Raw genomic sequence first — 17,804 nt, 5'->3', positions numbered from 1 at the left:
TAATCATATATACTATGACATTTCCTAGGTGTTATATGGCTTATTATAAAATGTTCTTGCATGATTTAAAGACTCTTCCAGTCATTCTTTAATTTTATTCCAAGCTTGAAATAGACATCTTGAATACCAGTACTAATTTAAATAATTTTATTCTATCAGAATTTATTTAAAGAGGATACTTCATTTATTTCATTTTGGAAAGTTCTTGTTTTCTCAAACTGGAAAATGATGAACAGAAAGATTGGGAAGGAACAATTAGATTAATACATAGAATGTTGGAAATCCGGCTCACTTAGTTGAAAGTAGTTTCCTGATTCTATTTAGGCTGTTAAAGGCAACTATTCCTGTAATCTCCTTTAATTAACTATGTTTTAAATAATTTTTAAGCTTTACTGTTTTCTGTAATGACAACCTTCCACTGAACTATCTGGGGTTCCTTCTTACACTTACACAAACTCACATCACATCAGGAACAAAGATCCTGTAATGAGCAGGCAGTCCTGCCATCTAGAAATCCAGTGCACTAGACTGTGGAATTTTCTACTTCATGAAACTTGCAATTACAAATGGTACAGTAAAAGTTGAAATAAACTTTGTCCCCTCTTAATATTTGAGACTGAGAGATATTACCTCAAATTCTGACTTATGAATAATAAAAGTTATCATTCTCTTTCTAACTGCTAGCAGTTACACTGTCATCCTGTTAGACCAATTAGGACTTCGTTCGACTATATCTTTGATAGACTTTAAAGCAAAATGTATTCTTAGCTAATTCTGTTGTGTAGAGTAGAAGGCGTAATAGTAGAGAAAGTTTGGTGTCTTGAAATCTCAGTACATCCCACTTTACTGTACATCACTTTACTGTAGAGCAAAATTGGAGAAACTATGCATATTCTATCACCTTCAACTAAGATTTGGACTACTTATCAAACTATAACTTCTAGAGATTGGGGTATGGTATGCAGCCTATCTTTTCTGCTGACCTCACCCAATACTGTTTCCTATCTAATTTATTTCCCCTGAAATCTCATTTTCTAGATATGACTAAACTAAACATAATTCAGGGAGGGTTATATTTAGGGAGGTTATATTGTACTTACATTCTTGGGAGCATGCCACTGTTTTCTTGCTGTCGCAAACCAGTCAGAAATTTAGGTTCAGAGCAACCCAGTCCAGTCCAGCCCCCTATAAGATTCAGTACCCCTAGGAATGATTTGAAATAGTCTGTGTAATCAGGTCCTGATAAGTCTGAATCTGGAACACCAGCTTTACTTACCTTTCTTTGTGGTAAAGGTAGAAGCATATGGGTCTGAGGCTTTTGAATTTATCACAAGGCTAGACTGAAAACTCTACAAAGATAGGTTTCACAATATAACCTAAATTCTTTTCACTAAATTCCCTTCCCTCCCCTCTTCCCTCCCTTCCTTTCCCTCTTTTCTTCCCTTCCCTTTCCATGTTTTTAGCAAGTAAATCTCGCATGATGAGGTATTTTGATAATATATTAAACTATTGTTTGCAATGTTAGTTGTAAATATGAATCACTTGGAAAGACAAACCGACTCAAGGCCAAGACTCAACCACACTACAATGAGGTGGGGCAAATAGTTTTTTAAAATTTCTTTAAATTACCCCCACCCAAGTGATTATTATTTTTTTTTTATTTTTAGTTGTTGATGGACCTTTATTTTACTTATTTATATGCGGTGCTGAGAATCAAACGCCAGTGCTTCACACATGATAGGCAAGCATTCTACCACTAAGCCACAATCCCACCCCAAGTGATTATGATATATAGCCATAGTTGCCAATTGCTGGTATAAGAGAGGAAATTAGGAGTAAATTATATTTCCCCTTCTGTGCCTCAGTTACTAAAAGCTGATATTCCAAGTGACTGATTTTATGCAGTGCATTCAAATTGTATTTCTGAATACAATACATTTTACACTGTTGAGTAATTGCAGTTTATAAATGGGTACAAAGGGAAACAGTCACAACTTTGAAATAGCTCTTAAACTTTCCTTAATTAAAAACTATAACAGGAATATGAATTATTTATAACATTTCAAAGTAAAAAAGCTCACCAGTCCCTCATGTTTCTTTCTCCTGAGAGGAGTAGAACTCTGAGATCAGTGCTCTGTGACCTTTCCCTTATGTCTTCCTAAAATTTAGTAATGCCCTTAAAAAATGGATCAAAGCTATGGTAAAGATCTGAAGAAATGGGTTCACTTACATCAGATCAGGGCCACTGGTTGGCTAACAAGTATTTTCACATAATTTGCAGGTGATGGTATTTGTTTCCTTTGCAGTAAGATATGCCCAGCTGAGGTAACTAGGAGTCTTTCCTCCAGTCTTGTCAGCTTAGTCTCTTTAATGATTTTGTAACCTTTTTTTTTTTTTTTAATAAATTCTTTTTATTTTCCTTCAGTATTTAATTTTTTTTTTCACTTTCTATTTTGTGAAGCTCTCACCTATAGTTTTTTTTTGTGTGTGTGTGCAATATTCTGCTGTTAAAGGGACTATGTGAAAGGGGAGTTTTTATTTGGCAGTTTTGGGGAGGGTAACTGTTAACATGTATGGATTAGCAGCACTATACTTTCATGCCTAGGGAAACATATTTCAAATGCATCCCCCACTGAATTTGGGCACAGAAGCCCATATCAGTGTTAGATACTTAAAGAAAAACTTCTTTTTCTTAAATTTCACAACTTTTCAGAAAACAACCACAGTTGCAACTTATTGCAGTGAGTTTTTTCTAGGAATGAAGCCAGGGGTGGTGAAAGATGCTGTATGCCCTCCTACATCACGAGTCACCCACAGGGATCAGGAATGGTATGATGCCGAAATTGCCAGAAAACTGCAAGAAGAAGAACTTTTGGTGAGCATATTTTGAGGCAAAATTTCAGGTCAATCAGTAGTTTTTTTGTGAATTGAATCAACATGGTATTATATAATGAGCATTATAGTTCTCCATCAGTTAAGAAACTGAAATCTTTTAAAAATCTTTTTGATATGTGGAAAAGCAAAGATGGGAGTACAGTATTTCCCCCTTATCTGCAGTTCACAGTCTGTAATTTCAGTTACCCATAGTTAAATGTAGTCCAAAATGTTAAATGGAAAATTTCAAAAATAAACAGTTAACAACTTTTGTTTTATTTTAATATGTATGGTATATTATTATTATAATAATTATACTCATTAGTATTGTTAATTTCTTACTGTGCCTAATTTTAAATTAAATTTTATCATAGATATGTATTTATAAGGAAAAAAAGTATATATGAGATTTGGTGATATCTGTGTTTTCAAGTATGCATTGAGGGTGTTGGAACATATCCCAAGTGGATAGGGGAACTGTTACATATAGTTTTATTTACTAAGTACTAGCAACAGAATTCCCCTGTATTAGGAATTTTCTGGCACTTCTCTTAAGAACCCTCTGGAGGGTTTGATCAAAAGAGTTGCTGCCTTGACTAGTGAAAGCATACCAGCTGCTGATCAACTTCAGAGATGTTAGTCACAACTAGTTTCAAATACCAGTGTATTTTTTGGGTGGTGGGTACCAGGGCTTGAACTTAGGGGAACTTGTCACTGAGCCACATCCCCAGCCCTATTTTGTATTTTATTTAGAGACAGGATCTCAGTGAGTTGCTTCGTACCTTGCTTTTGCTGAGGCTGGCTTTGATCTTTCAATCCTCCTGCCTCAGCTTCCCAAGCCACTAGGATCACAGGTGTGCTTACCACACCCAGGAAATACTAGTGTGTTTTGTATAAGATTTTTTAAGTGGGCAACATGAATTTCTATTATTTTTTTCTTTTTCATGTTTCTTTTCTATTAAAGGCTACCCAGGTGGACCTGAGAGCAGCTCAAGTAGCCCAGGATGAGGTATGCTTGTGTTAATGAACTTAACCAGTATTCTTTTTTAAATATCCCAGTAATCGACTTGCAGCTTCATAGTTAATCATACTGACTGAATCTTGTTTAGGAAATTGCTCGACTTCTAATGGCTGAAGAAAAGAAAGCTTATAAGAAAGCCAAAGAACGGGAGAAGTTGTCTTTGGACAAAAGAAAGCATGATTCTGAGTGGAAGGTAGGGTGTGGTTTTGTGTGTGTGTGTGATTTTTTTGTTGTTTTATTAGAAATAAAATAAGAAATGGGAAGGGAAATCTGCTTTTAGGATAGGCTTTGCAGATATATTTAGGATATATAAATTATCTGTATTACATATGTGAATCAAATGTGTAAAAATGTTTCACTGTGAAAAGTCATTGCATTCTTGAAAATAATTGTGTAAAAAGATACTGCAAAGATTGAAAAAAAAAATAATCTGTTCATTTTAAGACCTGAGGTGCATGTGTTTCTGGTCATGAATGATCTTTGTTTGCATACACTTATAATGCAGGAGAATATAGCATTTTCACATGCTTTCAAAATTTTCATGGTGATGTACTCTGTCCACTTTCTTTTTTTACTTATATTTTCCTTTATCCCTACTATGTACTTATTTCTCTTTCCATAGACATAACTTGTTCTATGGAAGACTGATGTATATACCTGTCACTAGCAGTCGTTGCTTATATCATACTGGAAGAACTCTTCAGCACTAGCTTGGACTATTTTCTTTCCCCTCACTAATTGGAAATAGTTGACAAAATGGGCAGTGACTTCCATTCTTTCTGCTGTATTCTGATTGTTGTATGTGGTGGTTGCAAGTTCAGTTTTACAGGCTTACTCATCAGAGATTGTTTGCAAAGTTCCACACTGGACCCACATGGAAATACAAAAGTATCTTTCCTGATTGAGCGTATGTAATGTAAAGAGGAAGACAAGGGATAGATAGCTAACAAATACGTGGCCAAGCAGGACGGAGTAAAAGCAGAGGAGTATGAGAATTCACACAGTAAAGACTTTTTAGGGATGGAGTTTGCATTAGTCCTGGAAGCATGCAACTTGGGATGTATATTCATGATACAATTGATCTTTAGCACTGTTTTCTCTCGAACAGATTCTTCTCTTGGGTCTCTGGTCTCCCCTCACAGTTTTGGTAATGCTTGTGAGGCAGAAGAAGACATAGAAATCATGCTTGACAGTATGGCTCTACCATTTCTGCTTGCTTACTAATCCAAGAATCAGACTTAAATAAAAGGATCATTTTTGTGTTTATTATGTATAATTAACTCACCATCTTATCCTGTTAGTAATTCAACTTTAACATTTTTTTATTTTAATCAATAATACCCAAATGCCTCTGCCCCATTATATAAGCCACAGTTCCTCATATTCTTTGTTAACTGAGAAAGGGTAGGCGTATTATATACATTATAAATTAGCAAAGTCAGAGGGTGATGGCCACATGTCTAGCAAGTATCATGACTTTTACGATTTCTAGATTTTCTATCTGGTGCTGTTATAGTTCTTCTTTTGGAAAACTTGTTTGTGCTGTAGTTGCCTGGATAGAAATCATCAGCCAGGTGTATAGAAGAAAGTTTGAGAGTCCAAACTTAGATTCAGTTAACTCTGGGTATCCTTAGTTCATATCAGTTGTTTAATGTTACATTAATAATCTGTAGCCAAGCACACCTTTCTGGGTGAGCATGTTTGTTCATTTCTTTATTGCCCCCTCGTATGGCTGCACTAACAATCTTCAACCTGCCTTTGTGTGTGTGTGTGTGTGTGTGTGTGTGTGTGTGTGTGTGTATGTGTGTGTATACACAAATATATATAAATACATATATTTGTATTTTATGTTTTATACATGTATTATAATACATATGTATTTTATATATATGTGTGTTTTTTTAAACCTCTGAGTGACTGTATATAAAATAAGTTCATGTTGCTTAAACTAAATGTAAGTAACCTAAAATTACTAAAGGAAAACTTGAATATGTTTTCTAAACCTCATCTTTCCCTTTGTTTGATTTTGTGTGCATGTGTATATTTTGTTTCTTTTTCTGTCCATAGTCAAAAACAGCTAAATCAACACACCCAAAGTCAAAGGAGCATGATGAAGCTCACCGTTCTAAGAATGACAGGCCTGCACGGTAAGATGACACTTGAAAAGGGGAGATAGGAAGTTGAATTTTGGATAAAGAGATGTCGGTTGCCTGAAAAGACTGTTCTTTGGAGAAGATATCCAGAAATCTGCAGTTTTGAGGTGCTGTCAAATCTTTCAAGTTTCTTCTCAAACTTTTAAAATTTCTAGTCTTAAATTGAGTAGCATAAGTCAAATAAGTGATATTTTACAGAAACTGGGGTGTATAGGGAAAGATGTTCTTTTTTTTTTTAAGGACCAGTTCCAATCTATGTATTTGTTGAATATATACTCTCAGCTATGAAGAAATGAGATTAACCAATTTCCTAAATAAAATAAATTTTTATTGGATTTCTTCATCCACACTAGTGTATGCATGACATTTAAAGATACTGAAACTCATTCCTGTGTTGAATCTCCATGTCTTAGGCAAATACTTGAGTCACTCACTGCAGACTCTAAAGCCCATATAGCTTTGGCTGTGGCATGTGTATTTCCTGACTCACTTCTCTCAAACAGTTCTGAGTCCTACTTAGAGGAAAGCTAAAGCTCTTTGAACCTCCAGTTACCAATATTTCAGTTGCTGAGGAAGCAACCTCTTGTTTTCTCTATTGTTTTTTGTTGTCTTTCAGCCAAGACAACATTTCAATTTGAATATGAAGACAAAACATTAAATATGAAAAGCTGCTAGGGAGAGGAGAAGGGAGGAAAGAATGAGAAAAGGGTGATCAGTGGAAACTAAATTAGAGAAGCAAGATGTTCTGGTGGGCTATTATACAGGAAGATGAACATAAATAACTGATGAACTGTACATTTTTTAAAAGGTAGAAGAAAGTATATAATGAACGCTTTCACCATAAAATAATGATAAATGAGAAGATGTGTTTAATCTGATTTAAACATTTTGCAATATATGTGTATAAAAATGTCACATTACCCTGTTAATATACAAATTTTCTATTTTTTATTTATCAGTTAAAATATATTTAAATGAAGAAAGGCAAAAGTAACACTAAATCTAATACTTAATTCTGAATTAGTAACACCTTGAATTTTGGTCCTGCTTATTGATATTTATTGAAATTATAAATGTACATTTTATTGTGCTGAAAAATATATACAATGTTGCCACCTGTTACACATACTTAAATAACTGGACTTGCTTCAAGTGAATTTATTTAGTGGCCTTAAAAATCCATCCTCTATTTTTAAACTCATGTGTTTTCAAAAGGTAAATACCCTTAACAAAATAACATTGTGTTTGTATTGCTCTGAGGATAATAGTAATATAATCTGTTTAATTATATAAAATCTGTTGCTTTTATAACTTTTGGTTAAGCACATGCCAAAAAATCTTTTAAACCACAGTTTAGATTTATATAGTTTAGTATATCCTCACAGTATCCAGGTAAAATAAAAGGCAGCTACCGGTAAATATGTCTGGATTATTATTATTACTATTATTATTTTAGTCAAATGAATGTAGAACAGTTTTAGAGTGATTTCATAGTCTTCAAATTCCTTGACCTCTTTAGAACACTAATAACTTTATAGTAGGTATGATAGAGCAATCTTGAATGACTGTTTAAAAAACTTCTTAATGTTGAAATCAAGTTTCTGGAATATAAATAGATATTCTACAAATATTTGGCTTATTGAAAGAGTAAGCAAATGATCCTATATTACAAAATGAATCTGACATAATTTTCCTGTGTACATATATGAAAACATTACCGTGCATCCCACCATCATGTATCCACAAGAATGGGGTCCAAACTAAAAAAAGTATATTCCATGCTTGTATACATATATCAAAATGGATTCTACTGTCATGTATAACTGAACTAGAACCAAAAAATAAATTTTAAAATTGCCTATTAGTGAAAAGTGACTTATGACTGCAATAGAACTTAAATCTTTTTTAACCTAAGAGGAAAACTGCCTTCAAGTATCATTTACTGAAAGATTATATATATGGCAAAACAAAAATAAGTAAGTTCTGTGAAACATTTATTTTCATAGTTAAACATTAAAATTTATACACCTTGGATGTTTATATATGTGTGTGTTTTACACAACTATGAATATATTCTTTCTGATTAGAGTCTAGGTTTTCCTCTATTTACATTTGTTCATGATATAAAAGCTTAATTAGCTATCTATATGGATAGCAATGATTTTTGTTTTGAAAAGCATGGAGCTTCCTAGGTCAAGATGTTTATTACTTCAATGTATTTGTTTTTTTTTTTTTTTTTTTTTGTGTGTGTGTGTGTGTATGTGTGTGTGTGATCTTTATTTCAAATATTTGTTATAACACCATTATTATTCCTTGGAACAAGAACAAAGATCACCTAAACAGAAACTTTAGGAACTATGTACAGAACTTTATAGAACAGAGGCAACACTTAGGCAGAGGATGAATGTTGACCAGAGAATGGAATTCAGCTGGGGAAGGTGAATGTGCCCTCTGAATTCAACTTCACCTGCCATCAGGGAATACCTTGTGCCAGTCACAGATTGTAGGCTGTTTTTGGAAGGTTTGGGTGCAGCACAGGAATTCCATTTGTCTACTTGGCTAAACCCCTGGCTGAGGTGCCATTAGGTCAATATCGCTCAAGTTCCGGGCCAGCCAAACTCCCGCTGCAAAGAGTCCCAAATTCAGGATCAAGTTCCTCTGGAAATCATTCCTATCGGTGGCAAAGCAGTAGACTCCCCGGAGCCAGTCTCCTACATTGTCCGGAATTTTGGGGGCTTCATTTGCAGAGCTGGTAGCGCTCACCGGAACCCCACTGGAAGCCATCAATACTTTTGATCCCTGCACTGCACTTGCAAGACGCACCGCACTAGCCCAATGTATTTGTTGATAGTAGAAATAGAAGAAAAGAAAAATTCTCACATAGTGCTTATAATATTCATGGTTAAAATTCCAATTTATTTGTTTATTACAAGATGTTTTTATCTGTAAGGAAATAAGAAAATTAGTCACTAGACTGAACTAATTCTAACTCTTTGTAATTGGAAAAAGTTATGACTCAACTTCCAAATTGTTTTACCTACATACTGGAAATACTACTTGATATTTTACTTGCATGTCTAACTTGGAAAGATCTGAAGATTTTATAAATCTCTTTTAGTTCCTAGTACATCCCCCCCCCCCCCCCCCGGACTAAGGATTGAACTCAGGGGCATCCCCAGCCCTATTTTGTATTATATTTAGAGAAAGGGTCTCACAGAATTGCTTAAGACCTTACTAAGTTGCTGAGGCTGGCTTTGAACTCGAGGTCCTCCTATTTTAGCCTCCCCAGCTGCTGGCATTACAGGCGTGTGTCACTGAGCCTGGCTCCTAGTACATGCTCATACATGGGAATTACATTTATCTCCATTTAGTCATTTATCCAATATTTATTGAATACCTGAATAATTGCTCAGAGTAGGGGTAAGCAGTAGTCCAAAAGAATGAATTCTTACTGTCATGAAGCTTATTGTCTAAATAGTTATTTCAGTAACTATTATGATTATGTTAAGTTCTGTGGATAAAAAACATAGGGTGCATAAGAGCAGAAGGAGACACTAAACCCAGTTTGGGTGTCCAGGCAGGTTTCTTGAAGAAGTGACTTCTGAAGTGAATTCTGAGGACTTTTATCTGCGTCACCAAAAGATACAAATCATTTTATGAGCACAAACAGCAATCAAAATACAATGCAAACTGCAGACATTGATAACATTTTTTCCAACTGTACTTATAAATACCCTTAACTTTGTAACAATCGTTTTTGTTACAACAAAAAACTTGGTAGGATCCCTGGAAGCAATAAGCTAACATTTCTTCTCTGTGTAAACAAAAACTAAACAGAACCACACACCAAGAGAACTGATGGCATTTTAGAGTGATTTGTTGATCCTTACTAGGAGAGTCTAGAGGATCTTTGGCATCCTCTGCTCTGTTTACAGTTTTATTATCCTTTTTTGTAATGAGTTATTATTCAGGCAATAATTAGGGAATTTCTTTTGTGAGTCCCACTTGGCTTTTGTCTTTCTGGCTTTTTTAAATGCCATGTGATACTAAAATAAAAGCACCATTTCTTTCATTTCTAATATTTCTAAGCAGTTGGTTCAGAGAAAAGAAAAATGCCACATTTATTGTGCTTTACATTAATTATATATATATGTAACACATTAAAGAATATATAAAACATGCACATATTTTGAAAATACATTTTCACACATGCATATGTATGTATAGATATAGATCTCTTTCTTTGTGCAGACACAGCTGCTCTATTGGTAAAAACAAACACCTATGTACCTCTATAATAGTTCAGAGCATTTGTTTAGAGTCCATTTGATTCAAGTTCTGGCTCTGTTATTGTTAACAACTGTGTGAACTTAGATCACTAACCTCATCCAACCTAATCTAAATCTAAAATATGTGCAGGCTAGCTACTTGTGCAGACTTGTCCTAAAAGTTTGTTGAGATAATCCTCTAGAACCCACAACACTGTCCTAAATGTACATTCAAGTTTACATCCATTGCTCACCTCTTCCAGATGCTGAATATCCAGGGAGAACTTTAGTGATAGGGTAATGAATTTGAACATACTTGTGCTAATTTTTATATTACAGAACCTACTGTACCAAACTGACTATAACTTGACAAACCCCAGAATACTCGTACTGTATAATTATACAAAAATCCTACAACATAATTATATATTTGATAATTCTTAACTGCATCAGGTTCCATGCTTTGATACAAAATTTGAGTACAATTTTGGGAAACAAAAAATAAAGAATGAGAGGTTTTGTTCACTATCTTCATCAATGCCAGTGTTTACAAAAATCTATATTAAATAATTAAAATAATAAAAAGTTTAGAGTAATAAGTGTAGTTTTTTAAATATTTTGTTTTCTTTGGCATAAGAATTTGCAAATGTATTACATAGAAAGTTGTAAATGTACTAAGATGTGCTTTGCCACCTAGTGGATAAAGGAACTTTGCTCATGAAATTTTATGTTTATCGAAGTTTCCTCTCTCCCTCCATCCCTCCCTCCTTCCCTTCTTAACCTGCTTCTGACCTTTTCTCTCTCCTTTCTGTATTTAACTTTATTACTTTTTAATCGTCTATTTTTTTTTATCACTTACTCTTTCTTGGTAAAAACCTACATTTATAAATAGCAACAGTTATAGCTCTCTTATCTGTTTTTCTAGAACCGTGCCCCACAAATATTAGGTGAGGTGTTGAGGAAATATTTGTTTCAATTGCATTATATACATCAAAACATAACAAAAAGTAATGTTGAATAAGGCCATGCAACTATCCAGGAATTAAAGTGAGATTTCTAAAGCAATTTGGTTTTTCATTTCTATAGAAAATGTTTTTTGCCATGTAATCCAATGAGATGTAGAAGTTTAGTAACCATTACTTTGATATCTCTTTAAATTCTGGCTTCCCTCAGACCACCACCACCTACCAACACAGAGGCTGAGGATCTGGATTATACTCATTTTACAAACCAGCATAATTCTACACGTCATTTCTCAAAATCAGAGTCCTCTCATAAAGGTAAGAAAAGTATATATGGTCAAGTACAACACACACACGCACACACACACACACAATACAAAAAAATTTAAAAAGCACCTTAAATTGAATGCAAATGTTTCTGTGTATTCACAGTTTCCTCCAGACAAAGCTCATACTTTGAGTAGATTCCTAAAGGTTATCATGACCCCCATTAAGATCTGTTGGACTGCTTTCTTTGTATAGGTAGAGCATTTGTAATTTCTGAACTCAAAATCTGAACCTTTTTGAGTGTTGATATAGTGAATTTTTGGAGCATTTCAGATTTCATCTTTTCAGACTAGAGATGCTTGGCTAATAGAGTCTATACAGGTATTTCAAATCTGTAAACCTCTGAAATCTGAAACAGATTTGGTCCCAAGCATTTTTGATAATGGATACTCAACCTGTATTGATTCTTATTACCCATCTGCTCATGACTGTATTAATTAGGTTTAAAAAATGCACACATGTGTACCATATAAAATTTTGTGCAAAAAAAAAAAAAGTGGGGTAAAGAAAGGAAAAAAATAAGAACATCTAAATTGCACTAAACCATTAAAATAGTTGTATTTAATAGTTGGTTGTTTTGTATCTTCTAGGGATATGCATTCACTTATATAAATGTTTTAGAAAATTTTTAGAGTCTGTAAAATCAGATAATAAAAAGGTAGTTTGTTATATTAAGTTCTTCATCTGTAAAATAGAGGCAATCTAAATATTTGATTTAGAATTGTCAAAATCATATAGAATAAAATACATGCAAGAAGTTTGCAGATTCAGGAGACTTTTTAAACATTAAGTCTTAATTGACAGAATTAATTTGTCATTACAATTTTTGAAGATTTCTTAGGTGATATTTTTATCCTTTTCCAAAGCTAATTGTAATCTTCCCTCATTTCTTTAAATTACTGTTTCTACTGTCATTAAAGAAAAGTACCTTTTCACAGATGACATTTTTTTACTAATTAAATCAGAATGTCTTGGTAATGAGTGCTAGACATTTGCATTTTTAAAAGCTTCCTTTCCCCCATTCTGACATTCAGCCAATGTTGAAAGTAAGATGAAAGACATTTAAAAGATGGAACATTGGGCATCACAAATATCTTTATCAAAACGACAGCCTCATCACAATTTTCATCAATTGGTGGCATCTTTATCATCCTTCATTTAACTGAAAGTTGCTCATATTTCTCTTTTTCAAATCATGCATGCATCACTTTTGGGGGGATGCCTTAATTGTCCTTGATATATATTTTGTGCATAATATTAAAATAACACAATAACTGTATAGGAATATTTTATAATCAAGAACAAAGCAAACAGGACCTTCTTGAAATAAAGATAAATTATCTCATTTGGGCAGGGAGAAAATATGAGTTTCAGAGATTTTTCCTTAATTTTGTTTCCTTTCTTTTTCCCTCCCCAGGTTTCCATTATAAGCAGTAAAAAAATAAAAAAAACATTGGTATATGCCTTGAAAATGGACTCATGGTAGCAAATGTTACTGGATGATACAGAATGCATACACTTATTGTTTTCCACTGTTTGCATTCCTGGGATTTTTTTTCTCAAGTGTTTTTCTGACTATAGATGATTAATTCATTTGAAATGTTTTGGTTATTCTTAATACTTGGGCAGTATAAGAAAATGTAGCTTCTGACTATTGGCCACCTCTCTGTTGCACATACTTCCTGGGATATAGTATTTAAGAGATTTGTAAGATGCCATTTCCTTAGGTATGGAGTGTTGCTTATCTAGGGACAAGGCTTTAGTTAGCAATTAGAATTATATGGAGATAAATGATCAGAGTGAAAAATAACAAATGTATGCAATTCAGAATAGAAGTATAAGAATAGCTTTTTGGTGCATTAGTGTGTGATGTTTTGAAGGACAGGGCCTTTCCTTTTTATTTCTTCTGGAAAAGAAAAAAGTCATAATCACGAAGTATTGAAAGAGAGACATCTGGAGAAGTTGAAATATGTTAGTCTGAATACATAGAAATAGACTGTAGAGATTTTTTATACCCTTTTAAGCCCTCTTGGGAAAACTGACCTAGACTCCATTTTCTAACCCTTACTGTGTGGATGTTTCCTTAGTAGCAAGACTTTCTGAAGCCCCTGAGCAGTGAACCCTTTGTTGGCAAAAACTTAATTCTCTGAAATCTTAACTGGGGTTATGTAGTTAGCTGAAATTGAAAACCTTTATATCTCATCCTTCTTTTACATTTCCTTGTAGAGTCAAGGAAAATAAAATTGGAAGTTGATTGCATAAGTATTGATGCCATTAATATCTCTGATTGTAGATTGAAGGTTTTCTCTTGTTTAAAAGACATAGCAATATTTGTTGGCATTGTCTCATTCATGTTTTGTGCACCTATCAGTAATTAAGTTAATTCAACATGAAGTTGAATTTGATAGTGTTTTTTATTTAAACCAAGAATCTGATTCTTTATATTTGTAAATGGGCATTAATGGGCCTTGTATTTCTTTGTAGAAGACCTTTATAGGCCCCTCTTTAAGAGTCACTGTCTTTGTCTAGCAGCTGACTCATGGAAATGTTTATTTGCCCATAATACTTAGTTAACATAAATGGCAATCAAGCTATATTTATATATAGTACATTTTTTTAGCTTGACTTGCTCTTCTTTTTTATTGTATGTAATCTGACAGTTTTTCATTTCAGTAGTGTTTCTTTAGGAAAGAAATATATTGGTGGCTAGAGAAAGTTGTTAATCACCCCCTTACTGGGAACTACCTTAAGTTTGCCTTGTCTCTCCAGAAGGTCTTTAATGTTGGACAGTATTCAGAAAGCTATTTAGAGCAGATTCTCAGTACATTTGAATATCTCAGTTTGAGAAAAATCATTACTTTTATAAAGTTTTATATTATAGGAACTTGAGTGTAATGTACCTGAAAGTTAAGTTTGGGGCAGATGGTAACCTGGAAAGATGAAAAAGAAAAAGAAAGAAACCTTAAGGGATATAGTCATTTTAGAAAAAGGGAGGAAAGTGAAGGTAACAGAAATTTGAATATGGTGAAGTGAAGTGAATATAGAAAAATCTACATGTAGAAAAGGGGAGAGAAAATGGAAGTCTCTTCTTCAGTCAAATTTCATAGTGGTTTCAATATCCAAATCAACCTTGTTGACTTAAAGTAATGCTATATTTTTCTTTATCTGCCCTGTGGTTTTGCTTCATGTTTAAAAAATATATATTTTAATGGTAACTTTAAAGAAAAACAATTGTATTTTTATTTGATGTTAACTTAGGCAAATGGGCAACATCATTTGCCATATTTTAATTTTATAAATGTTTATTTTTCTATCTCATACAATGATCAATTTTGCTTTAAAAATTCTACATTTCTTTTGTTTCTCATGTATGTCATTCATTCATATTTATTATTGTAAAATGTTAATTGAACATGCTTTAGTCAAAAAAATGTCAGGCCATTTAACACTTAACCAGAATGCTATTGTTTTAGCTATCTTAGTAGGCAAAGGTGATATAGCCCTTGTGACAGCCAATTCATTAGTATTGAAAATTTGTTACTTTGTTTTTTAGGTTTTTTAAAGATTAGTCTTTGAAATATTTTATCTTTATTTTATTTTTTGTAAAGCAAACACTTTTTTAAGAGCTTCAGTAATTATTTACCAGTAAATAAGGAGATAGAAATCTAATTCTCCAATTATATCCTCAATATTTCTCATTCAAATAATGTAATGATTATCTTTGAGATGATAGAAGCAACTAACAACTGTGTGTTAATGAACTGCCAGATACTCCTCACTGTGTGCTCTGCTTTTTATGTTATTTTTCTATAAATGTGTAAGCTTTTTACATTTTTTTTTCTTTTCCTGCCACAGAACACATGCAAATTAATTTTTAGGCCCACAGTGTATTATGTTTTAGTGTGATATGAATGAATACTTCTGGTCTTGGGAAAATCTTTGTTTCTAATTTCTGTTCTCTGGAAGCCAGGTCCCATTAACACCATTATTGCTGAATGAGCACAATATTTTATGGAGCCTTATCTTATATTCTCTTTCCCCACCTAACTTTTTATAAATCATTGCCTGGAAGAGAGGTTAGATAAGGGTCAGATTAAATGTTCTGACTTGGAAAAAAAATTGATTCCAGTGTTCAAGCCACTGTTAGACATAATTATTTTGTTGGGAGGCTGGATAGTTGTTTCACTGCTGTAAAAGAACATTAAAATTTTTAGAAAGTCACTTTACATACCACTGAAGTACTGTTTCTTAAGTAACTTTACAATACCTAGCAGCATTACTAATTGAACTGCAACCTCACCCCAAAAAAGTATTTATTTCTTGATCATAGAAAAACATCTAAATTAGAAAAAAAAAAGATATGTGTAAATGCTTCCAGGATTAAAACCTTTTCAGAATGGTATTGGCCATTTGGATCTAGGTCAACATATTCCAAAATTCATGACCGTGGGCCTTATGTTCCATTGAACCACTCTAGAAAATTCCGAACTCAACCAATTTTCCTTTTCTTTGATGTGGATGGAGAAGGAACTAGGTAATGAATAGATTAATTGCTGACAGTTCTCCATCCCATTCTTGCAGAATGTGTCAGTATAAAAATAATTATCTTTGAACTGATAATTATTTTTCTTTAATATAGTCAGATCTTTTCTAACTTGTGCCAAATTGGGAATACCTACTATTATATGGTGCATTCAGTTTACCACATAAGTGGTTAACATTTTACAGCCTTGATTTTTGTTTAATTTTTTGCCTTTAATATAATAGTCACTCTGGGAAATATCAAAAAGATTGATTATTCAGTGATGACTATCTTAGAAGATACTGTGATTATTGGTTAAGATGTGGAGACTCCTTTATTAGCTTATAAACAGCTAGAAGGACTGAGAACAGAACAGAGCTTGAAGTCAAAGGCTTTTTCCCTTTTGGGGAGGATAGAATTTGATTAACATTGAAAGGGTACACTGTTCACATAGATTTCACTATATATAGTGTGCCATATTCTGATAGCATAGGATTTTTGGAAATAATCATAAAATCTTTCATAAAAATGAAAAGATTTTTAAAGTACATACTGTATCCATTACTTACTGCTCGTAGTCAGAGAAGTGACTCTAAAACAGTCCCATTTTCTCTCATATCTATCGGTGCCTGTAAGTCTTAAAGCCATATCTGTTTTTCTTACTGTTGATAGAGTACATTTTCCTTCTTAGCCCAAGGTAGGTAATATGGGCTGAGAGAAGTAAACTATAGACTGTCCTGTTAATGCTGCATGGCATATAATGTCAGTCAAATTCTTGGTGGAAAAATCTTTTTTTATCCATGGTGACATGTAAGACTATTAAAAGGATGAACCCAGAGGCTGTTGTTACTCTTGGTATATATAACAAGTGTCATCAGAAATGACTAAAATTTATTCTAGAAAAGTCAAAAAGTTACGAGTAGATTGGGAAAATGTTAATACTACAGAGTCACTTTTCTGATGTATCCTGCACTTCATGCCAGCAATGTCTATGAGGAGCGGTATTGCCTTAAAGTAGTTTGACTCTGACTGAGCTCAGTGTACTTCTGTATGTGATTGGTGGCCAACTGTTCATTGAGATATAAAATTCACAGGTGATCTCCAAGCATCCTTATATTAGAACTCTGAACCTCCCTTCCCACTGTGCTGGTGGCTGACATGTGACACTGAATTTAGTCCACTGAAATAGCAGACATGACCAAAAACATGAAAGGGGAGAGAGATTTCTTGACCAGATCCTTCAAACCTGATGATCACTTTCTGAATAATTGAGAGTTTACTGTCATTCTGTTTTTTGGTGACTGTGTAGAAGATATTTCCAAAAGTTCTATTGTGCAGTGAAGACATTCAGGTTGTTTGTAAGAATTTTACCATTACTTTTGTGTACTGAAATGCTTACCATTAACACCAACCCCTCCCCGCCCCCCCCCCAAAAAGAGAGAGAAAACAGTAGATATTTACTAGAAATGGGAGATTTTCTGATCTGAAGAAAATTAACCAGAACTTTTGCTATGATAGGAAAGACAATAAAGTGGTTTTTACAGGTTCTGCTTGATGCCATAAACTAACACAATCATGAAAATAGTCATGTTAACTTATGGAACTATCTGGCCCTAAAAGCCATTCTCTTTTCCATATGAATACTGCCTACTAACATGTTCCTGATAGGATTAATAT

The 17,804-nt window shown here is 33.5% G+C and overlaps 2 protein-coding genes across 3 annotated transcripts in view; one reads left to right on the top strand and one right to left on the bottom strand.

Annotated features, from left to right (window-relative positions):
* The window catches only part of CCDC50 (coiled-coil domain containing 50), a 71,015-nt gene extending 53,468 nt beyond the window's left edge, over positions 1–17,547 (top strand). For both annotated transcript variants that reach the window (XM_079154978.1, XM_079154977.1), the window contains 6 exons: positions 2,757–2,875; positions 3,839–3,883; positions 3,984–4,088; positions 5,963–6,042; positions 11,490–11,596; positions 13,023–17,547. In XM_079154978.1, coding sequence (XP_079011104.1) covers positions 2,757–2,875; positions 3,839–3,883; positions 3,984–4,088; positions 5,963–6,042; positions 11,490–11,596; positions 13,023–13,042 — 476 coding nt within the window. In that variant the 3' untranslated portion in view covers positions 13,043–17,547. The remainder of the gene's footprint in view (positions 1–2,756; positions 2,876–3,838; positions 3,884–3,983; positions 4,089–5,962; positions 6,043–11,489; positions 11,597–13,022) is intronic.
* Positions 8,315–8,874, bottom strand: LOC306670298 (mitochondrial import receptor subunit TOM6 homolog). Its single transcript, XM_079154979.1, has one exon. It carries the CDS (start codon positions 8,830–8,832, stop codon positions 8,608–8,610), a length of 225 nt encoding a protein of 74 aa, XP_079011105.1. The 5' UTR covers positions 8,833–8,874; the 3' UTR covers positions 8,315–8,607.
* Positions 17,548–17,804: the final 257 nt, after the last annotated feature.

The sequence above is a fragment of the Sciurus vulgaris genome (assembly GCF_902686455.1).
Source record: "Sciurus vulgaris genome assembly, chromosome: 10".
Lineage (NCBI taxonomy): Eukaryota > Metazoa > Chordata > Mammalia > Rodentia > Sciuridae > Sciurus > Sciurus vulgaris.
This window is presented reverse-complemented; position numbering and strand designations above follow the sequence as displayed.

Coding starts and splice junctions, on each gene's coding strand:
- LOC306670298 (XM_079154979.1), bottom strand. CDS start 8,832: ATGGCTTCCAGTGGGGTTCCGGTGAGCGCTACCAGCTCTGCAAATGAA.